The following is a 19,298-nucleotide window of genomic DNA, read 5'->3' as shown; positions in this document are numbered from 1 at the left end:
TTGAATTATAGAGGATTAACCAAAAATAGCCACGTAACGAACGATTGAACGATATAAAGGGACTCAAAAGAATAAGTAATACGTGTTCTTGACAGGCGACAGCTCCCATGCCAGGATGCACGATGAAAATCTTCAGCGGAGATCCAACGAGGCATCAAGTGGCTGAGAACGTGAAGATCGGGGACCCTCTGACCTTGGTCATTAGCATCGACAAACAGGAAATGTTCGGTTTGAAGATCTCTGATTGCCTGGTACGCGATGGCCTGGGATGGGGAGAGCAAAGACTCATAAACGACGAAGGGTAATTTCATATTGCACATTTTACGGATAACTAGAAATATTTTCTTCTTTTTTACCGATTAGTAATTAAAATGAATAGATGTTCAAATATGTAGATACTATTAAAAGAATACACAATGCTTCGAACACAAGGTATCCATCCTTCTTCGGATGATTAACAAAACGTAATCTAAAGATCAATAGAACCTTATTCCAATGGTGTAGAAACGTAAAAGATAGAACTTACAACAATCATATAAATTATGTAGTGCTTTTTTACGAGTGCCTCTTCGAAGAGAAAATATTGGAAATGGGTATAATGAAAGAATAATATATAATTTTGTTAATTAAGAGTTTTGATTTTATTTCTAAATTGTCACGAATAAGCTGTAATTTTTACAGAAGGCAAACCCCATATCCTAAGCTTCCTCTTTTCTTATTCTACAGTGAATGATTTGCAGTATACATTGTACATATATTCTCATTACATCTATTTTTGTAGTAAAATGAAAGGTTAAATTATAATAAATATTTCAACAAAGAATGTATCCCAGAATGCGTTGAAATAATTTTGCGTCCATTTCAATCTGCACTCAGAAATCGAATGAAATATGAAATCCTTTCACGTATCCTCCACTGAAGTTCCATTTCATTTTGTCTATGATTGTTTTTATTTGTTTTACGCATTTTATGTTACAACGATGTTAGAATAAAGTTTTGTCGATGTTTAGATTATGTTTTTCTTGTGCTCGAAACCTAATATATTTTGTTTGTTAGACATATTCGCTTTAGACATAATATACATTAACACTATTCAATATTGCCATCACCACCAAATACTATCCCAAACCTACTCAAACAGTATTTTCATGGAGTGAGGGTATACAGTGTGTCCCAAAAATGTTGGTGGTCCTTGAAAGGGGTAGTTCGATTGAAACAACTTATTATTAGGTTATTTGAAACAACTTTTTCCTTAAAACGTTGATCGCCACGTCACCCATATATGGATGACAGTGCTTTTCATTGAAAAACGAAAAGTATTCATTCTGAAAGTTAAGTGTCATAGAAAATGAATTCACACGAAATACCTGAATTTTGATAAAGTTACAGAACTAAATACCAAAATAAATGTTTCATTACGCAGCTTCCAATAGTCTGTAAAGAAAATTTAAACACGGTAGAAATTTTCAAGAGTTTTAGTCTGGCAATGAACGTGTTAACCAGTTTATCGTGCTCAATTGCTCGAAGGCCCAGTAAATCGACTCTTTGAGCGCGCTATAGATACGAATATCAACGGTTAACTTGAATTTGTCGCGGTCATATTCCATTCTGATCGCAAAGGCGTCTAATAATAGGTAGAGAAATGTTCGAAAGAACAATTCTCTGACTCGTATGAATAAATTGGCCGCGTCAGAGCGTCCGATGAATTATTCAAGGGCCAGAATTCAGGATGCAAAAGCGGGCCGGTTCACTGACTTCTTTTCATAAGCAAATCAGCTGATCCAACGTCAACAGGTCGCGCGAACACTTTCCCTCTCGACTCGTCCGGTATGAATTTTAGATGTGAAGAAATAATAAGTTACTCGGGACGATAAAGAAAATAAGACGAAAACTTTAATGGCTTTTGTATTTCAGCTATAAAAGACTATTTTTTACGACTAATATTTTGTTCATTCGAAAAGTTATTTTAGCGGTAGAAATATATTTCGATTTTTAATATTTGATGTACCAAGTCTTTAACGATTTTCCTGTTCTCCTTGAATTACGGTTTTTTAAACGAACGAAGAACCATTGTCTGAGGTTAAATGGCTATAGCAATTTTATTGTAATCGTAGGTGCCCGATCGACGGTGAAATTATGGGACAGTTCACCTATACCGAAGACAAAACGGAGGCGAAGGTGAACTTCCAAGCGCACAAATTCCCTTACACGGCGAGCGTCTACTATCAATGTAACGTCAGATTGTGCGTGAAACACGACGGAGGATGCAGCAACACGGTAAGAAAAATTCTTTTATGATTGAAAATTATTTTATTTTCAAATCATCATGATTTTAAAATCATTTTATTAAGGGGGGTGCTAACAGGGAAATGTAACGTTTGTGACATACAATGAAGCATGAATAGAGACAGGGACAAATGAATGGATATGAGATAGTAGAATACGAGGGGTGCTAACGAAGAAAAGCTTTTTACTGAGTTTGATTTTCTATCTCTTCTTTTTTTTTTAATTTATTTATTCAATGTCGCATCAGATTTTTAGTCATTAGCGACCACATTGCAATACATTGTTATATTTGGTGTCTTATTACATCGTTTTTCACATACATCACTTGGTTTTCTTCTGTTGAACGAACGAAATCGCAATTTATCAAAAAAGAATTTTTTGTTTATTAACCCTTTGCACTCGAGGCCTTTTTATGATTGAAAATCATTTTATTTTTCAAATAAGGGGGGTGCTAACATGGAAATGTAACGTTTATAACATACAATGAAGCATGGATAGAGACAAATGAATAGATATGAGATACTGGAATACGAGAGGTGCTAACGAAGAAAAGCTTTTTACTGAGTTTGATTTTCTATCTCTTGATTCTTACGATGACCGTGAAATCTGTTAATTATTTTTTCCGTTAAATTCACAAAACGTATACCACATCCGCCCCAGGAGAATGAATACGTGCCCCATCCGGGCTCGTGCCGCAGCAGTCATCCTTAAAACAGCCGAGTATCAAGCTTGAAAAGCTTTATAGGCGTTAGGGAGTGTACACCTTGAAATAACAACATGCTTTTATCCTCTCGACGATGTCTCCAACGTTAGATCACATTCGACAATTGTAGCAAAAAATTGTTTCTAAAGTTTGTATTGTTTCGAATACACGCATATAAAAATGTGTTTCGTTTATAGTATTTTATACATATGTTCATTCTAAGACAGATACACGAAAATTTCAACGCATACGTGCGTCATCCTAAGCCAATGTGTTGATATTAAAGAATTTTTACTTTTTAACCCTTTGACCCGCGAGACGATTTTTGCGGATGTTCTACGTGGCATACTACTGCCAGACTCGTAGTTTGAAGGTCTATTTACACATATCCGTAACGTGTCAGTTCCGTATCCGTTCAGTTCCGTAATGTTCCATCAGTGTCAGTGATTTAAAATATTCTTTTGTTGTTTTTGAATGGTCATGTTCACACGGCATAGCATCCATGGCAATAGAATACTAAGAAAGCATCTTGAGTTGCTAATAGATACCAGAAAAAAAGGCCTCGAGTGCAAAGGGTTAACGAAGATTTGTACATCAAAATATTGTATGTTAGTAGCAAGAAATATGTCAAATATTCCAAAAATCGTTTAGAATTCTCTGAAATGAAAATGTTGTTGAGCGTAAAGGGTTAACGTTGTTTTCATGCGATAATCGAGATTCCACCGCAGGAAAGATGGAGCGAGTGTTATATAACCGTTGGACGTAAACGAGGATGTATGTCGCGAAATGTCGTTTGGAAAGTCTCCAAAAGTGATCAATATTCCGTTGTTGCAGCCGCCGGCATGTAATTCGATAACGAGACGACGCAGGGATACTACGAACGACAACTCGGCGAAGGGTGTGATAGGCCTGGACGGAGGAACACCGGCCACTATCGAGGTGTACAGCGGGCTCTACGTGAACGAAGCCTCGGACATTGGCTCCAAAACAGACTTCAACGATGATGTCTTCAGAGAAAGGGTGAGCCCCATTTGTATTCCAAACGTTAGGTGTATTTCGCGGTAGCACAGCGTCGCGATTTTCGAGTTATCGTTCCTGGTGTTCTATGTAGTAGCTAGCCTCAATGGCATATGACGAAAGAGAGAAATTGAGAAGTCGGGTGTCGAAATCATGGATTACCAGAGAACATTAGTCATGTGGGATTACGCTTGGTTTTGTAAACATTGGGTAGGAACCATTGGTGGAGCAACCTTCGAAATCTTGATAACTATATTCGAAGAGACTCCAACTTTCGATTTTGCGATTTGGGTTCTGAACCATAGAAATTGACTCTGACCATTTATTGGGTTGTCGGAAAAGTCGTGATGCATTTCTGCAACACGTGGCAGTAGTTTACTTTTGGCAGTACTAGAGTCAGTTGCAACCACGTGATTGCTGTCATTTGACAACTAAGGACTCTAGCTTCGTAGTAAACAAAAGACTGATCGATTTGGTTGAGTTTGAAAAAATTTTACGATAAATTGAAAATGGAAGATCAAACTGTACATTTTCGCCATATTCTATTGTTTTACTTCCATAAAGGGAAGAACGCAAGTCAAGCTTGCGAAAAGTTGCGTAAAGTTTACGGTGACAATGCTTTATAAGAACGTCAGTGCCAACGATGGTTCACGAAATTCTGTGCTGGTGATTTCAATCTCAGCGATGCTCCTCGGTCAGGGAGACCCATCGCGGATGATGATGACAAAATCAAAGCAATAATTACAAAATTACTGGAGTTTGGATGGGATGTGTTACCACACCCACCATACTCGCCAGATCTTGTGCTATCGGACTTCCATTTGATTCGCGCTTTTCAAGCTTCTTTGGGTGATATAACGTTCGATTCCGATGAGGCTGTTAATCAGCACCTTAGTCAGTTTTTCCCCGATAAAGGCAGGTCCTTCTATAAACGAGAAATTATGAAACTCACTGAACGGTGGCGAAAGGTTATCGAACAAAACGGGCTATACAGTGGCGAGCATATAAATAGAGAAAATATTTTGTTAACATATAAGACGTTGTTCTGCAGTCCCGATTGGTATTTCTCCTTTAATCTCTCCATACTTCAGAAGTACATTTCTTAAGCTTTACAATGCTGTATAGTTTTAATTGCTAACGCCGTTTAATTAATAAGAAAAAATAGACTTGAAATAAGGACATTTTTGAAGAGCATCTAAATAGGGAACTAGAGAATTATTTATCAAAAGTATTTTATTTTGTAATATAAACAACATATTCACAATAACATATTAATATTTCGTTGGGCCTCCCTTTTTTCTTATTACCTCAGCACAGCGACGTGGCATAGAGTCAATAAGACGAATACAGCGATCGATTGAAATACTTTTCCAAGTTTCTTCTATCAGATCGCATAAATCATTTAAATGCGAAAGCTTTTTGGTTTTAATTTCTTTATCCACGTCGTTCCAAAGGTGCTCTATCGGATTTAAATCCGGCGACTGAACAGGCTAACCCATGACTCTAACTTTATGTTCCTCCAAGAACCGTTTTGCCTTTCGTGACGTGTGTTTTGAATCGTTATCAGCCTGAAATATCCAGTCGTCTGGCAAATTTTCTCGACTAAATGTCATTAAATGTTCGTTTAAAATATATAGATACATAAGGTGCACTATACATAAAGATGCTGGTCCATGATGCCATTAATACAGCAAATTGGATCAGGATCGTTTCTAGTCATGCCACCCCAGACCATCACAGAGCCACATCTTCCTTTAACGGTTGATTTTAAACACTTCGGACTAAATTCTTCACCTATTCGACGTCGTACATAAGTTCTTCCATCTGATCCGAAGCGATTAAACTTAGACTCGTCAGTAAAAATTACTTTCGTTCATTTCTCTCTTGTCCAGAAAAGATGCTCTTTAGCAAAGGCTAGTCTTGCCTTACGATTTTTTTGACTAATAAATGGTATTGTACGGGCGATACGTCCTCTTAGTCTAAATTCGTTCAAACGGCGCCGAACAGTGTGAACACTAATTTTTGTGTCCATTTGTGTAGAAATTTCACGATGAATATCAACCGCAGTCTTAAATCGGTCCGCTTCTGAAAGACGGTGTATCGTTTGATCCAATCGTAGTGTTGTTTTTCGTGGTCTTTCATTGCGTATTTTATTATCAACAGTTCCATTTATTTTAATATGTTTAAGTGCTTGATGGACAGCGTTAATTGAGATTTTGAGACGCTCAGAAATTTTACGAAGCGTTAATTTTTCATTCCGAAGTCGGAGAATTTCTAGACGTTGCACAGTTGTAATATGTTTGCCACGACCCATTTTTATGTGCAAAAACTGATATACCTAACTGCACTTTACATATGGTATTACTACTTGTACTTTATAATCACATGAACTTATCAAAATATACGTTGAAAATAAGAAACTCAGTTTTTGCTATTTAGATGCTCTCCAAAAATGTCTTTATTTCAAATCTACTATGTTTTTTTTATTAATTAAACGACGTTAGTAATTAAAACTATACAGCATTGTAAAGCTTAGGAAATGTACTTCTGAAATATGGAAAGACTAAAGGAGAAATACCAACCGGGACTGCAGAAGAACGTCTTATATGTTAACGAAACATTTTCCCTATTTATATGCTCGCCACTGTATATCATTGATTGATCTTTGTCCTTTATATAAATAAATAACTTTTTCGACAATCCGATATAGCTTGAGCGTAAAGTTTTTATTGTTTCGGTTAATATGTCATTGTATCCAGAGGCGTAGCGAGGAATGCATTTCAATGAATTTGAGTCCCCTATCATATTGGAGGGAGGAGGGCTACCCTATAATACAGATAATTTCAGATCACTCCATAACTTAAAGTTTCCGATATGTACTAATTTGAATATGTTCAAAACTACCCTAAAGTTTTATGGTAGGGGGTATGAGGTGTGAAATAAGAGTGTTTAGACCGCGCGACGGTTTGAAATGCGCATGGAAGAAAACGCATGGACCAAGCGAATATTTAGACTAAGGGAGCGATTGCTAGGCGCCAGATTGGGAATGAATGATAAGAGTACACGTTCTGTGTGTGTGTGTGTAAGGGTAAAAGCAAGACGTGCCTGGAAAAATCCAAGAGTTTTAGTTTCAAATAAGACAACGAAGCGTAAAGATCAGTGGAAGTCAGAGAGTCAAACTGCATGTGCGACTAACAGCGAATGCGTTATTTCAATTCATATCCATACCGATAATAGTTTAACTGTAATCCTGCACCACCATTGTAATAACTGTAACATCCGTTGCTATTATCAAATAAAATCCTACAATAACGTCGTCTATTTTTTCATTTTCAGACAATCGACGATCCCAACAGCATCTGCGTTTCGCAAAGAAGCTTCGCCATTGGTATCGCGATCGCGGGTCTGATCCTGATGCTGGCGGTGGTCGCCGCGATCCTCGTCCTGCTCGCCAAAAAACGGCACAAGAGCGTCTCGACGACGGGCTCGTCTATCTACAGTGGGCCCTACACGAACACCGCGTACAGTCACAGCAGCTAAGTTCGCCCGAGTCTCGAAATCCCTCAGACGGGATATTCGAACGAGAAACTCTAAAACTACTGTACATGGTAGCGTAAAAGCGATCGGGAAATAGATCGAAGACGATCGACCACGACTACGACGGAAAGCCGAACGCTTCCGAACGATCGCATCGGTTCTACGTCGGCCCGGTTGAACCGAGGCGCAGAGAATTTAGCTGGATTAAACGAGATACCTTTTGCTCAACTGCCGATGCTACTTATCGTTACTTTTTATTGGGTTGTCTGGAAAGTGCATGCCTATTTTTAAGAAAAATTCAAAGGCATATTTGAATTTTGATGTATATTTATTGAACTATATATGTACCATTTTGTTCCACAACTTTTCCACATTTAAGGAATGTACACATGTTATTCGTTTTCATCCATTCCGAGATGTTAAGACCTGTACCGTCTAATAAAAATCGGCATGGACTTTTCAGACAGCCCAATATTTGGTCGAGGAAGTAGCCCAGAATCGATGGATCTAGACACGTGTTGGAACGTATCGGATGAGTCTACAGTATACAGAATCCGACAGTGTATGCGTGTCTTTTTTTTTAAATCTTGCCATCTTTTTGGTAATTTGTTACACCGTTTTCTACCACTGTCTGTTCGATACTTCCTCCGCTTGGAAATTTCGTACTTAAGCACGTGTCGCGGTCTTCGCTTAGAGAAATCGTAGCCTAGCTCGTTTTTACTTGAAACGAATCGACGCGAATCTCTAGGATTAACCATAACATATAAGCTATATATACTATTATTATTATTATTATTATTATTATTATTATTATTATTAATATTATTATTATTATCATATACATACTGTATACTAGTCCGGTATACGCTGTCCTAGCTAACCTAGCAGCCGCACTAAATGGCGCAATGCACGAATATTTTCTATCCATCACGATCATCCCGGTAATTTAACTTAATCACCCGTGCAGAACGACTCACTCTAGCGTTTAAGGTGAAGTCAACTAGTACCCAGAGACTCTTTAAACGAATCAAACGCCCCGGTGGCTCTAGTACAGGGTGATCCGCTCGCTAGTAGACACAATGGACAACCACAATAGCCTACCGTCATTGGAGACTTTATGATGGTGACCCACGCAACGAAAGCGGCTGTATGGGTGAAAATATGTGTGTCGAGAAGAAACATCCCTTGGGAAAAATTACTACATATATATTAAATACTGAAAATTAAGAAAATGTAAAGAAGACAAACATTATGAGAGAAGAATTCAAGAACATTTTAACACTTTATTTACCGGGAGCCTATTTATAGGCTTTTTAATTCCAGTATTTAGGTTTTCGAATTTATTTACTGTGTTGATGGTTGTCTACTTACAATTTTCAGTTTTTGGAAACAGACTTGGCTTTCAATGTATCTAGTAATAGTACGAAGGAATTATTGCCAGCCTAGATTGGCATATGCTGATGCAGAAAATTCTTTTGTGAATTAAAGATTGTTTCTAAATAGCCCGGTAAATACAGTGTTAAGATCGTCCTTATTTTTATTTCGTATTCAGTCTACTCAGATTTAATCTCATTTGTGCGTTTTATTTACAATTTTTCTAAGTAAACGACTGAAATTCAATTCCACGCCTATGTTTACAAAAACGTTTCTTCTTGGCAAGCATATTTTCAACCATAGAGCCGCTTTCGTTGCGGGAGTCACCGTCATAAAGTCTACAATGACGGTCGACTATTGTTGTGGTTGTCCATTGTGTCTACTAGCGAGCGGATCACCCTGTACTTACTGTCGCTGAAAGGGATCTTGTGAGGTCTTAAACCGAAACAGTAGTTATTGCTTTATTGGCCCAGGTAACTGATCCGTAGGACGACAGGGGTGTCCTACGTGTCCTGGCTCTAAAGTATACATGCCCACGTTACATCCCGGGGCCCTCAAGACTTGATGTTTGCTACGCGGGTTTTTCCAAATTAAAAAAACCGAAAACTCTTGACGACGATTGGTTAACTAAGTTCCTACCTACCACAATATTTTCAATAAGTTGGCCAACAGAATTATGTGTGAACATACATAATAAGAAAAAAGTTATTGAAATATGAACATCCTAATTCTAATACCATACGGCTCTGAACGAAAAGTCTAGCTCTGTTTTTATCTAAAAAGGTGTCAGATTACTAATTGCGGTCGACTTAAGTTGTAAAGATCGATGTCCGACCGACTTTACGACCTCACAAGATCCTTTCCAGCGACAGTATCTACTTAGGTACCGACCGTCCTTTTTTCTTCCACTTCCACGCTACAAACGTTGGCGTTGGCACGTTTCCTTCCTACGTTACTAGCAAGCAATCTTTTCCCATATTTATAGCCAACCTCACTCACTTTCTATTTCTCTGATTCGCTGTTTATACTCGAAAAATATATTCTGATGGGAGCTGAATAAATTTCAACCCTCGATTGATAGAGTGAAATATTTCTTACACAATTAATAGAAAGTCTTCGTCGAAATTTTAGGGGAAAAATTTTAATATGCAAGATACTTGGAACCAGGCATGTATATGATGTAATTCCCATCAATCGAGGGTAAAATAAAGGTCAAACTTGTCAACTTCCGTTGACGTTGGATAATCTAAATATACATGTATAATTTAATTTCATTATTTACGACAGTTATTTGGTTGTAGGGGCCAAATATAACATTTTGTCCTTATCGGTTGAAAAGCATCTCCTTCGATTAAACGTCGGCTACGCGTTTGTAATTTCCGTCCAACTAGCCAATGAACCGATCAAGAATACACGGATCAGCTCCTTCGAATCGATCAGAGACGAGTTTTCACGAGTTTAAACGAATTATAGTTCTCTTATCGGGCAACCCGAGAGTTGCATGGGATGTATCGGTTATTACGCGCTTCCGATGAAGCTGCGTGCGTCGTGTTATGTGAGATTAGATCCCGTTGTTGCAAAAACGAAGAAAAAGGCTTCAACGAGTCCAGTTATACCGTTCCAACCACGCGAAAAAAACAAACAGCAATCGGAAATAGGAGATATGCAAAATACAGATGTCTAGTAGATGAATTTTCGATTTTATTTAATATTAATAATAACTACTATTTGAATTATAAAATGAAATTGTACATCACGATGATCGAGCCAAAATTTATTTAAATGTTTGTTCGAACGAATAAATCGCCCTAAAGTTTTTCTTTTATCCTGTAATCAGGCCAGTTTGTTCGTGTTTGCGACAACGTGGCCCTTTGCATGTGTGTGGCGATAAGCGAGTGTATAATCCGATTGTAATCCATTTATAACGCTTAAACGTAAAACTAGTTTAATTGAATCGCGGTGCTGTTCCGATGTCGGTATCGTTTGCATCGGGTACTTTTGATTTTCAACGGACGAACTCGGTCCAACGTTTAGGGACAACCGAAAGCGTGAATGAAAGTTACGTCGGATTTGAGCAAACTGATACAAAATTACTACATATATATTAAATATGAAAATTAAGAAATTGTAAAGAACAAAAATTTATGAGAGAAGCATTCAAGAACATTTTAAGATCATCCTTATTTTTGTTTCGTATTCAGTCTACTCAGATTTCAGTTTCATTTGTGCGTTTTATTTACAATTTTTCTAAGAAAACGAGTGAAATTCAATCGCACGCCTATGTTCACAAAAACATTTTTATTGTTTCGTGTATCGATACGTTAAAAGTTGAATCGTCGAAAACCAAAAGTTCCGCATACTTTCTTCCGTTTCTTCGATTCTTTCGTAACAAAACATGGATAATATAGAGTGCGGCACTTAATACAGATCGTGCAAATAATTTGTTTACTTTTGATGATAGATAAAAACAGTTCAAACTAATCTGACTTGATATCGAGAAAAATATTGCTCGATACCATTAGTTTTGGTTATTTGAATAGCTTTTGTCTATCATCAGGAACAGGTAAGTTATTCGAATGGATTTGCCTAAGAGTCTCGCTCTGTATAAACGACAAATCTAGACATTTAGTAAACTACACTTGCGAGAAAGAATCGGAGGAAGTGCAAAGCACCGATGTTGCGCCGACACGTGGAGCGTTTTTAGTTTTATAATCATCGGAAAGAAGAGAAACTGCCGATGCAGTCGCGTAACTGGGTCCAACGCGGTGGTGGGTACAGATTGTAAAATTTACATTTTAATGAGAGAAAAAGAAGGAACAACGGACACGCAAACGTAACTCGTAACCCATGGAAAACACTATTATACGAAAAATTGAAAAGTGAAAAAAAAATGCATAAATGTCCATTCGGTTTACAGAAGTGATATACGCTGACGACGATCATTCTCTGTGGACTGGTCATCGCCGAACACTACGTATATCTCTCCATTATCGAACATCGTATCGCAGCAATTTTTATTTTCATTGGGCATAGTCGTAACGATTAGATGAAATTAGGAGAACTTCGTCAAAGTGTACAGGAGCAACTTCAATTTCAGTGTTTATCTACCGGAACATATTGACTGTGTTGTTGCTTTTTAGATTTTTGATCTGTCGAGGCCACGGACGCGAAACATAAAATTTATCCTATCGAATTACCCTACGTAAATTTATCAGCGATTACGTATTCTGCGGTACGATGTTCTTTGAATCTCTCAGCAAGTGCAATAACTTCGCGCGATCGACTAGCCACAGAGATTCTGTCGCGGATTGGAAATGGCCGGCGAACGTATAACAAACGTGCGTGTTATCGTTTGCTCGTGCTCGTGGCATTGGTTCATAGCGACATTGGGGACGAAAATGCCTGTATAGAGACTTTTTTTAAGGATACGTGATTCTTTTTAGGTCCCGCAACGTTTCTCTGGACCCTTGTCAAAAACCTTACAACAAACTTGTGTAAATAACGAAAAATCAATAAATCTTGTAACCATAAAAGAATACGCCTTATCAATGTCCCGTTAAAAATTATACTTATGCAATTATACATTCTTATCATCCGAATGAGAAATCTATTTTACGAAATTTTATCAATTTCGTAGTCACTTGTATTTGATACAAACGGTATAGAAACTGACATTTTAATTGTTAGGATTACACAGATCATACACTGACATTACAATAGATGTGTTTCTATAATATAATACTACTTGTATTTTTTAGGGAAAATTCAGAATAGAATTTCAAAATTACTAACACAAAAGGCACGAGGTAAGTAGTAGACTGCAGATCGTAATGCACTTTTTATTTCGGGGTAAATATGCAATTCTTGGGATCCTTTTTAAATGAACTTAATACAGTTTAAAAAAAATCTCATTGAATTGGCAACTAAAGGTCCTGAAAGAAAATTGTCTTAGCTTTCCAAAACACTCATGAAAAATGTTCTACGATCATGCGTTCGCAAGTTGTGGGCGGACAAAGTAAAAAGTTCCTTTTTTGCTTGGATAGCGAATAACCCGGTCAATAAAAATCATACAACAAAACCAAAAAACCAAATTAAAGAGGAATGTTTGCTCTATAAGAACTTTTCATTGGATTTATCTGAATAAATTTTGTTTAGCCTGTGCATACAGCCAAAGTAGACAAAAATTTCTGAAACTTCGTTACTTGCGCTTCATCTTGATAAAACAGTATTATAATCAACGACGAAAAGAAATGAGTCCTTGATTAAAAAACTAAAAACTTCAAGCTTCGAAATGCGTTTCTTAAATATTTTTTGCGATCATTGAGATACAGCCATTCGAAAATGACAAAAATTTACATACATGCTTGCAATCGACATATGACATATAGCTATCATTCGTGAAAATTCACCGACTCGCCATCTAGCGGCCAAACATCCGAAGCTCGAGTGCGTGTGGAAGAAAGAGAAAGGAATATGTAAGACAAGGATAGAGAGTGTGTGTGAAAGAGGGAGAAAGGTCCATGAAAGACAAGGATAGCGACAGGGTGCGAAAGAGGAAGAAAGGAACATGAAAGACAAGGATAGAGCAAGGGTAATGGAAACAGAGATAAAGGTACATGAAAGACAAAGGTAGCGACACTCCACCGAATGTTAAAGGTGCGCAAGACCCAGAGCGAAACTCCGAGTTGACTTCAGCGACAATCGCGGAAAAAGTAGGAAACTTCGGGACAAGGACAGAGAGGGCGATACAACAATTGCAGGAGAGACGAGGACAGGACGATTAGGCTAGCATGATTCTTGTCAAGGATATTGAAGCAAAGAAGCAATATTTTCTAGTAATTCTAGTTTCAAAATATTCCTTATACCTTGGCGCATGCCACTGTAAGGCCCGATTTTGGAAAAAGTGTTTGTAAACATATTTATTCTATAAGAAAAGAAAAACCATACTTTTATTATTTATAAAGTTTCGAGACCGAAATTGCAAAATCGGGCGATAGAGTGGCATGCGGAGTGATGTAAAGAATATTTTCGAAAAAGAATCGTGAGAAAATGTTGCGTCCTTGGTTCAATATCCTTGACAAGAATCATGCTAGCCTAATCGTCCTGTTCTCGTCTCTCCTGCAATTTTTGTATCGCCCTCTCTGTCCTCATCCCAGAGTTTCCTACTTTTTCCGCGACTGTCGCTGAAGTCAACTCCGAGTTTGGCTCTGGGTCCTGCGCACCCTTAATAGACATTATCAATAATTTTTTGATTTTCTAAGAATAATCCATGCACTTTTGCAATTGTGTTGTCAAGTATAAACCACTAGCAACATTCAGGGACCATTTTCCATACGATTTTCATTATTCTCATTGTTATTAAGTAACAATTAATCATTATTCGTCAAGGTTAATCTTACACCGGTACTTGAAATCATTCACATTATTAATTATTAGCAGATAATTTATGTACTTTGACGCATGTTGAATAAAGTCCGGACCAGTAGCAACATTGAACGGCCATTAGCGATACGATTCTGATTGTTATTAATTAATAATCAATGATTCTTCTATAAGATAACTAATGCAAAATTGTTTATAGGCATTGACAGGTATCCTTTGTGTGCGTGCGAGAAAGAACGAAACATGTGCGACAAGGATAGCGAGTCTTTATTGGCGCCATCTACTAACAGGACGTTCAAGCTTATCGTGAAATAGTTCCACCATTTCGTCGTTAGATGGCGCCATTTTTTACTATACGTTTACATGTAAATTAATTTATTAATTTATTCTATAGAGCAAAGAATTTTAACGAGAGCGCTCATGAAGCATTTAAAAATTGACCTGTAATAGGATTTTTCGATTTTTAATGTTTTTTTGTTTGTTTAAACAACTGGCACCATCTAGCGGCGAAATTATGAAACTATTTCACGACAAGTTTGAACGTTCTGTTAGTAGATGGCGCCACCAAACAGTCGCTATTCTTGTTGTACATGTTTCGTTCTCTCTCGCTCTCACACACTGGATACCAGTCAGTCGTAAGAATCATTTATTATTACTTAATAATAATCAGAATCGTATCGAAAGTGGTCCTTGAATGTTGCTACAGGTTCAGACTTCATTCAGTACGTGTCAAAGTACATCAATTGTTTACATATTGTTAACAAACAATCGATTAATGCGAGGTGTCAACGATTCGTGTCGATGTCGAGTTCATCTTACCTAGCAATCATTGATTATTTATTACTTAATAACAATGAAAATCGAATCGCTAATGGTTCTTGAATGTTGCTAGTGATCTATACTTGACAACACAATTCTAAAAGTGCATGAATTATCCTTGGAAAGTCAGAAAATTATTGATAATGTCTATTAACATTCGGTGAAATGTCGCTATCCTTGTGTTTCATGTAGTTTACTCTCTGTTTCCATCACCCTCGCTCTATCCTTGTCTTTCATGTTCCTTTCTCCCTCTTTCACACACACTCTCTATCCTTGCCTTACATATTCCTTTCTCTTTCTTACACACGCACTCGAGCTTCGGATGTTTGGCCGCTAGATGGCGAGTCGGTGAATTTTCACGAATGATAGCTATATGTCATATGTCGATTGCAAGCATGTATGTAAATTTTTGTCATTTTCGAATGGCTGTATCTCAATGATCGCAAAAAATATTTAAGAAACGCATTTCGAAGCTTGAAGTTTTTAGTTTTTTAATCAAGGACTCATTTCTTTTTGTCGTTGATTATAATACTGTTTTATCAAGATGAAGCGCAAGTAACGAAGTTTCAGAAATTTTTGTCTACTTTGGCTGTATGCACAGGCTAAACAAAATTTATTCAGATAAATCCAATGAAAGGTTCTTATAGAGCAAACATTCCTCTTTAATTTGGTTTTTTTGGTCTCGTTGTATGATTTTTATTGACCGGGTTATTCGCTAACCAAGCAAAAAAGGAACTTTTTACTTTGACCGCCTACAACTTGCGAACGCATAATCGTAGAAAATTTTTTATGAGTGTTTTGGAAAGCTAAGACAATTTTCTTTCAAGACTTTACTAGACTTTATACAGTTTTTACTGTGTTGGGACTGGGGATTGACTGGCAAAAGACGTGGTACGGTATGAAGCCAAGGGGGTGATCCGTCGGCCATCTTACGTTGCCAATTTACAACGGGAAGTTTAAATATGACTCTAATTGAAACTATGGTTATATGTTTGAAAATAAATTTGTATAATGTCAACACTGAATATCTAATGTTTTGTTAGAGTTTGTTACTTTTTGTAATCTACCAATGATTACAATGTATCTATGGGTGCGTTCCGTTTCATTCAATGCACGCATCAGAGCGCAATATAAAACGCACATATTTATTGTAAATATAATTTATTGGTTTGCTTCTAACAATAAATGAATGTGGTTCTTGTTGGAAATCGGGGATGCACGTTTAGCCTTAAACTATAGACTCTATACAGATGTCTAGCAGTCTTATAAATTCGCAATGACAACGTAATATGGCGGACATGCCTTCACTTCGAGTTCTGATATGCCCGGTCCCTATAATCTTATGTCCGTGGTTTAATTACTATATTATATTTATGCCATCTATACTTGGACTCACCGGTGTACACTATTTTTAAATTTATAGAACGTTTGAAGATGTGAGCGATTGTTTTCACAATTTCGAAGACTGATTACTGCTGATTACTAGTAATTATAATTAAAAAGGGTGATATATTACAAATCTGTCGAATCTTGCAAAAAATGATTATGATATATTTGTGCACCGTTTAACTTTATGTAATTATATTATTTTTGACAATATTTCGTAATATTTAGTATATTGTTGATGTGAACTAATAAATAGGAGTAATTTTGTATTAATATGCATCTCTATTTTTATATACAGATTCCTATCATAGTAAACAAAAAAAGGAAATGGAGAAAGTTGTGGATACGTTGAACAAGAAATTGCGTGCTGCAAATAAACATCAAGAACTTGTTAACGAATATAAAACATTACACACCGATGAGAAACGTATAATATTTACTCTTAATGTTATGTCAAAATTTGATATAATACCAACTATATGTGGCGATACAAAAGATGCAAAGGAATCAGAGAAATTGAGAGATCAAGGTAATAAGGTATTTGTTTCTACGCCATTGACAAGTACCTCTTGTGTAGAAGCATTGAAATTGTATACAAAAAGTATAGCTTACGCGCCATATCCATCTGAGCAGTTAGCTTTGGCATACGCCAATAGATCTGCAGTTTTAATAAAGGTACATAAGTATGAAGAGTGTATACGGGATATAGATAGAGCATTGTCATTAGCGTATCCGAATCATTTAAAAGCTAAGCTTCATATGAGAAAAATTGAGTGTTTGATGGTTTTAAAGCATCCCAATACAGAAGATGCTGTCAAAGAAGCAGAACAATGGCTAGAGAAAACGTCATTGACAGATGTTAATTCTAAGAAATTAAACGACAAACTTGATTCTCTAAAAAGGATGCCAAGATCATATAATTCAAAATCAGAATATAATGCAAATCATAAAACTGAAACTCCTCTTCCCGAAATGAAAACTCGCAATGCAGAAATTCCTTGCGCTTCGGATGCGATAACTCTAAAGTACAATGAACAATATGGTAGACACGTTGTGGCAGCTCGCAAAATAAACCCTGGTGAGGTGATCGCCATAGAAAAGCCTTATTCGTTACTTTTAAAGCCTGACATTGTACAAACGCATTGCTCGAACTGTTTAGAAGTATCTTGGGCTAATATACCTTGCGATTATTGTACATGCTCTATGTATTGTTCAGAAGAATGTAAGATTTCGGACTGGGAGAAATATCATGATATCGAGTGCTCCGTATTTCCTTCTTTGTTAAAGATGGATTTCAGTAAATTAGATTTATTTACCTTACGACTCGCGATACAGGCTGTAAGAGAAAGTTCAAGTGTGCAGGACTTAAGAAAAGAATTGAACGAGGTCGACAGTTGCGATGGTAAATAATTTAACGACCTTGGCTATCATGAATGATCACATGCATGGGAAAGTACGTAGCAATTTTAATTGTGAACTCTTTTAGATCCACGTACAAAAGGTTTCTCTAAGAGTGGAATATTTGAAAGCGATAAATATAGAAGTTTATTAGGTCTTGTGACTAATACAGAGAAACGTTCTGTAAATGACCTGTTCAGAAGATCTCTGGATGCTAGTTATATTTTGTACTTCTTGGCAACCTGTAGTAACATGTTTGGTAGTCAATTGAAGAACGACCTATCCGTATTAGTAGAAAACTCTGACGTTACATTCGTTGGTGCTGTTATATTAAGGCATCAACAGATGATTCCTAGTAACGCTCACAGTGTATGTAATTGTATGAAAATTCAAATAGTTTTGTTTCATCTTAATCGAACTTTTCTTTTCTTTCGATATAAGATTGTTTTGAATACATGACAATTACACATGTATTTACAGTATTCGGAAGAGGATGGATTGGAACAGGTTGAGCGTGGTAGTGCAGCTATGCCATTTTTCAGTTTGGTTAATCATAGCTGCAATCCAAATATATTGAGACACTCGAGGTCTAAGCATATGATTATGTTTGTCATGTATCCTATTCAGAAAGATGAACAGGTAAATGGATGGATAGCTAAATCGCTCGCAGGTGTTACATTAAGCGATAATACTATTGACAAAATCTATTTTCTTCAAGATATTTGATAGTTATACAGAGCACTATGCAGTTACACCAAAAGCTACCAGGCAAAAGAAGCTTCTGAAGCAGTATTATTTCAAGTGTGATTGCATAGCGTGTCGAGAAGACTGGCCTCTATACTACGATGTGAAATCGTTTACTGTAAGTTATTACAGTCAGTACTGTGTTTTTTAAAAAAAAAGCACACTTCAATAATATAAAATTGTAGGTAGCAGTTTTCTGCTTGTAAATAAAATATTTTTTTTAACACGATTTTGCATTTGCGAGATAACTTGTATGTAGGTTTTGAGATCAATGACATCAAATAATTTGAAGTTGAAAAGTATTGGAAGTAATTACATTTGACGACATTTTACCATATAAATATTTATTCTTGCCGTATCTGTTTACAGAGTTTGATTAAAAAAAAGGAAGACGAACATAAAATCACTCACGCGCTGAGGATGTTGAACAGATACATCGATATTGCTACCGAAGGAAATATTTCAGATAAACCTTACATAATAGATGACCTAATAAAAATGATCGAAGTTCTATACTATCTGGTGCCAATGCCGTGCCTAGAAATGAATAGCGTGGTGGAAACTCTAAAACGCGTTTACGATTTGAGGGGAAACGTATTTGAAATGCCTAAACTCTGAATGTGTTTCGTGCAATACTATCCTCATTCATTGT

At 36.7% G+C, this 19,298-nt stretch overlaps 2 protein-coding genes across 3 annotated transcripts in view; both read left to right on the top strand.

Moving 5' to 3' along the window:
• Window positions 1–12,453, top strand: part of LOC128890061 (cuticlin-4) — a 158,162-nt gene extending 145,709 nt beyond the window's left edge. Inside the window, exons 6-9 of the mRNA XM_054148248.1 lie at window positions 96–301; window positions 2,115–2,277; window positions 3,824–4,009; window positions 7,343–12,453. Coding sequence (XP_054004223.1) covers window positions 96–301; window positions 2,115–2,277; window positions 3,824–4,009; window positions 7,343–7,546 — 759 coding nt within the window. The 3' untranslated portion in view covers window positions 7,547–12,453. The remainder of the gene's footprint in view (window positions 1–95; window positions 302–2,114; window positions 2,278–3,823; window positions 4,010–7,342) is intronic.
• Window positions 12,454–16,406: 3,953 nt separating this feature from the next.
• On the top strand, window positions 16,407–19,264 carry LOC128890052 (SET and MYND domain-containing protein 4-like). Of its 2 annotated transcripts, none has more exons than XM_054148228.1 (6): window positions 16,407–16,516; window positions 16,803–17,906; window positions 17,991–18,271; window positions 18,383–18,541; window positions 18,621–18,764; window positions 19,016–19,264. In XM_054148228.1, exons 1-6 carry the CDS (start codon window positions 16,408–16,410, stop codon window positions 19,262–19,264), a joined length of 2,046 nt encoding a protein of 681 aa, XP_054004203.1. In that variant the 5' UTR covers window position 16,407. The 2 variants fall into 2 exon arrangements, with proteins under 2 accessions (XP_054004203.1, XP_054004204.1); XM_054148229.1 differs by having other exon boundaries at window positions 16,514–16,693.
• Window positions 19,265–19,298: the final 34 nt, after the last annotated feature.

This window comes from Hylaeus anthracinus, unplaced genomic scaffold, assembly GCF_026225885.1.
Source record: "Hylaeus anthracinus isolate JK02 unplaced genomic scaffold, UHH_iyHylAnth1.0_haploid 12000, whole genome shotgun sequence".
NCBI lineage: Eukaryota > Metazoa > Arthropoda > Insecta > Hymenoptera > Colletidae > Hylaeus > Hylaeus anthracinus.
This window is presented reverse-complemented; position numbering and strand designations above follow the sequence as displayed.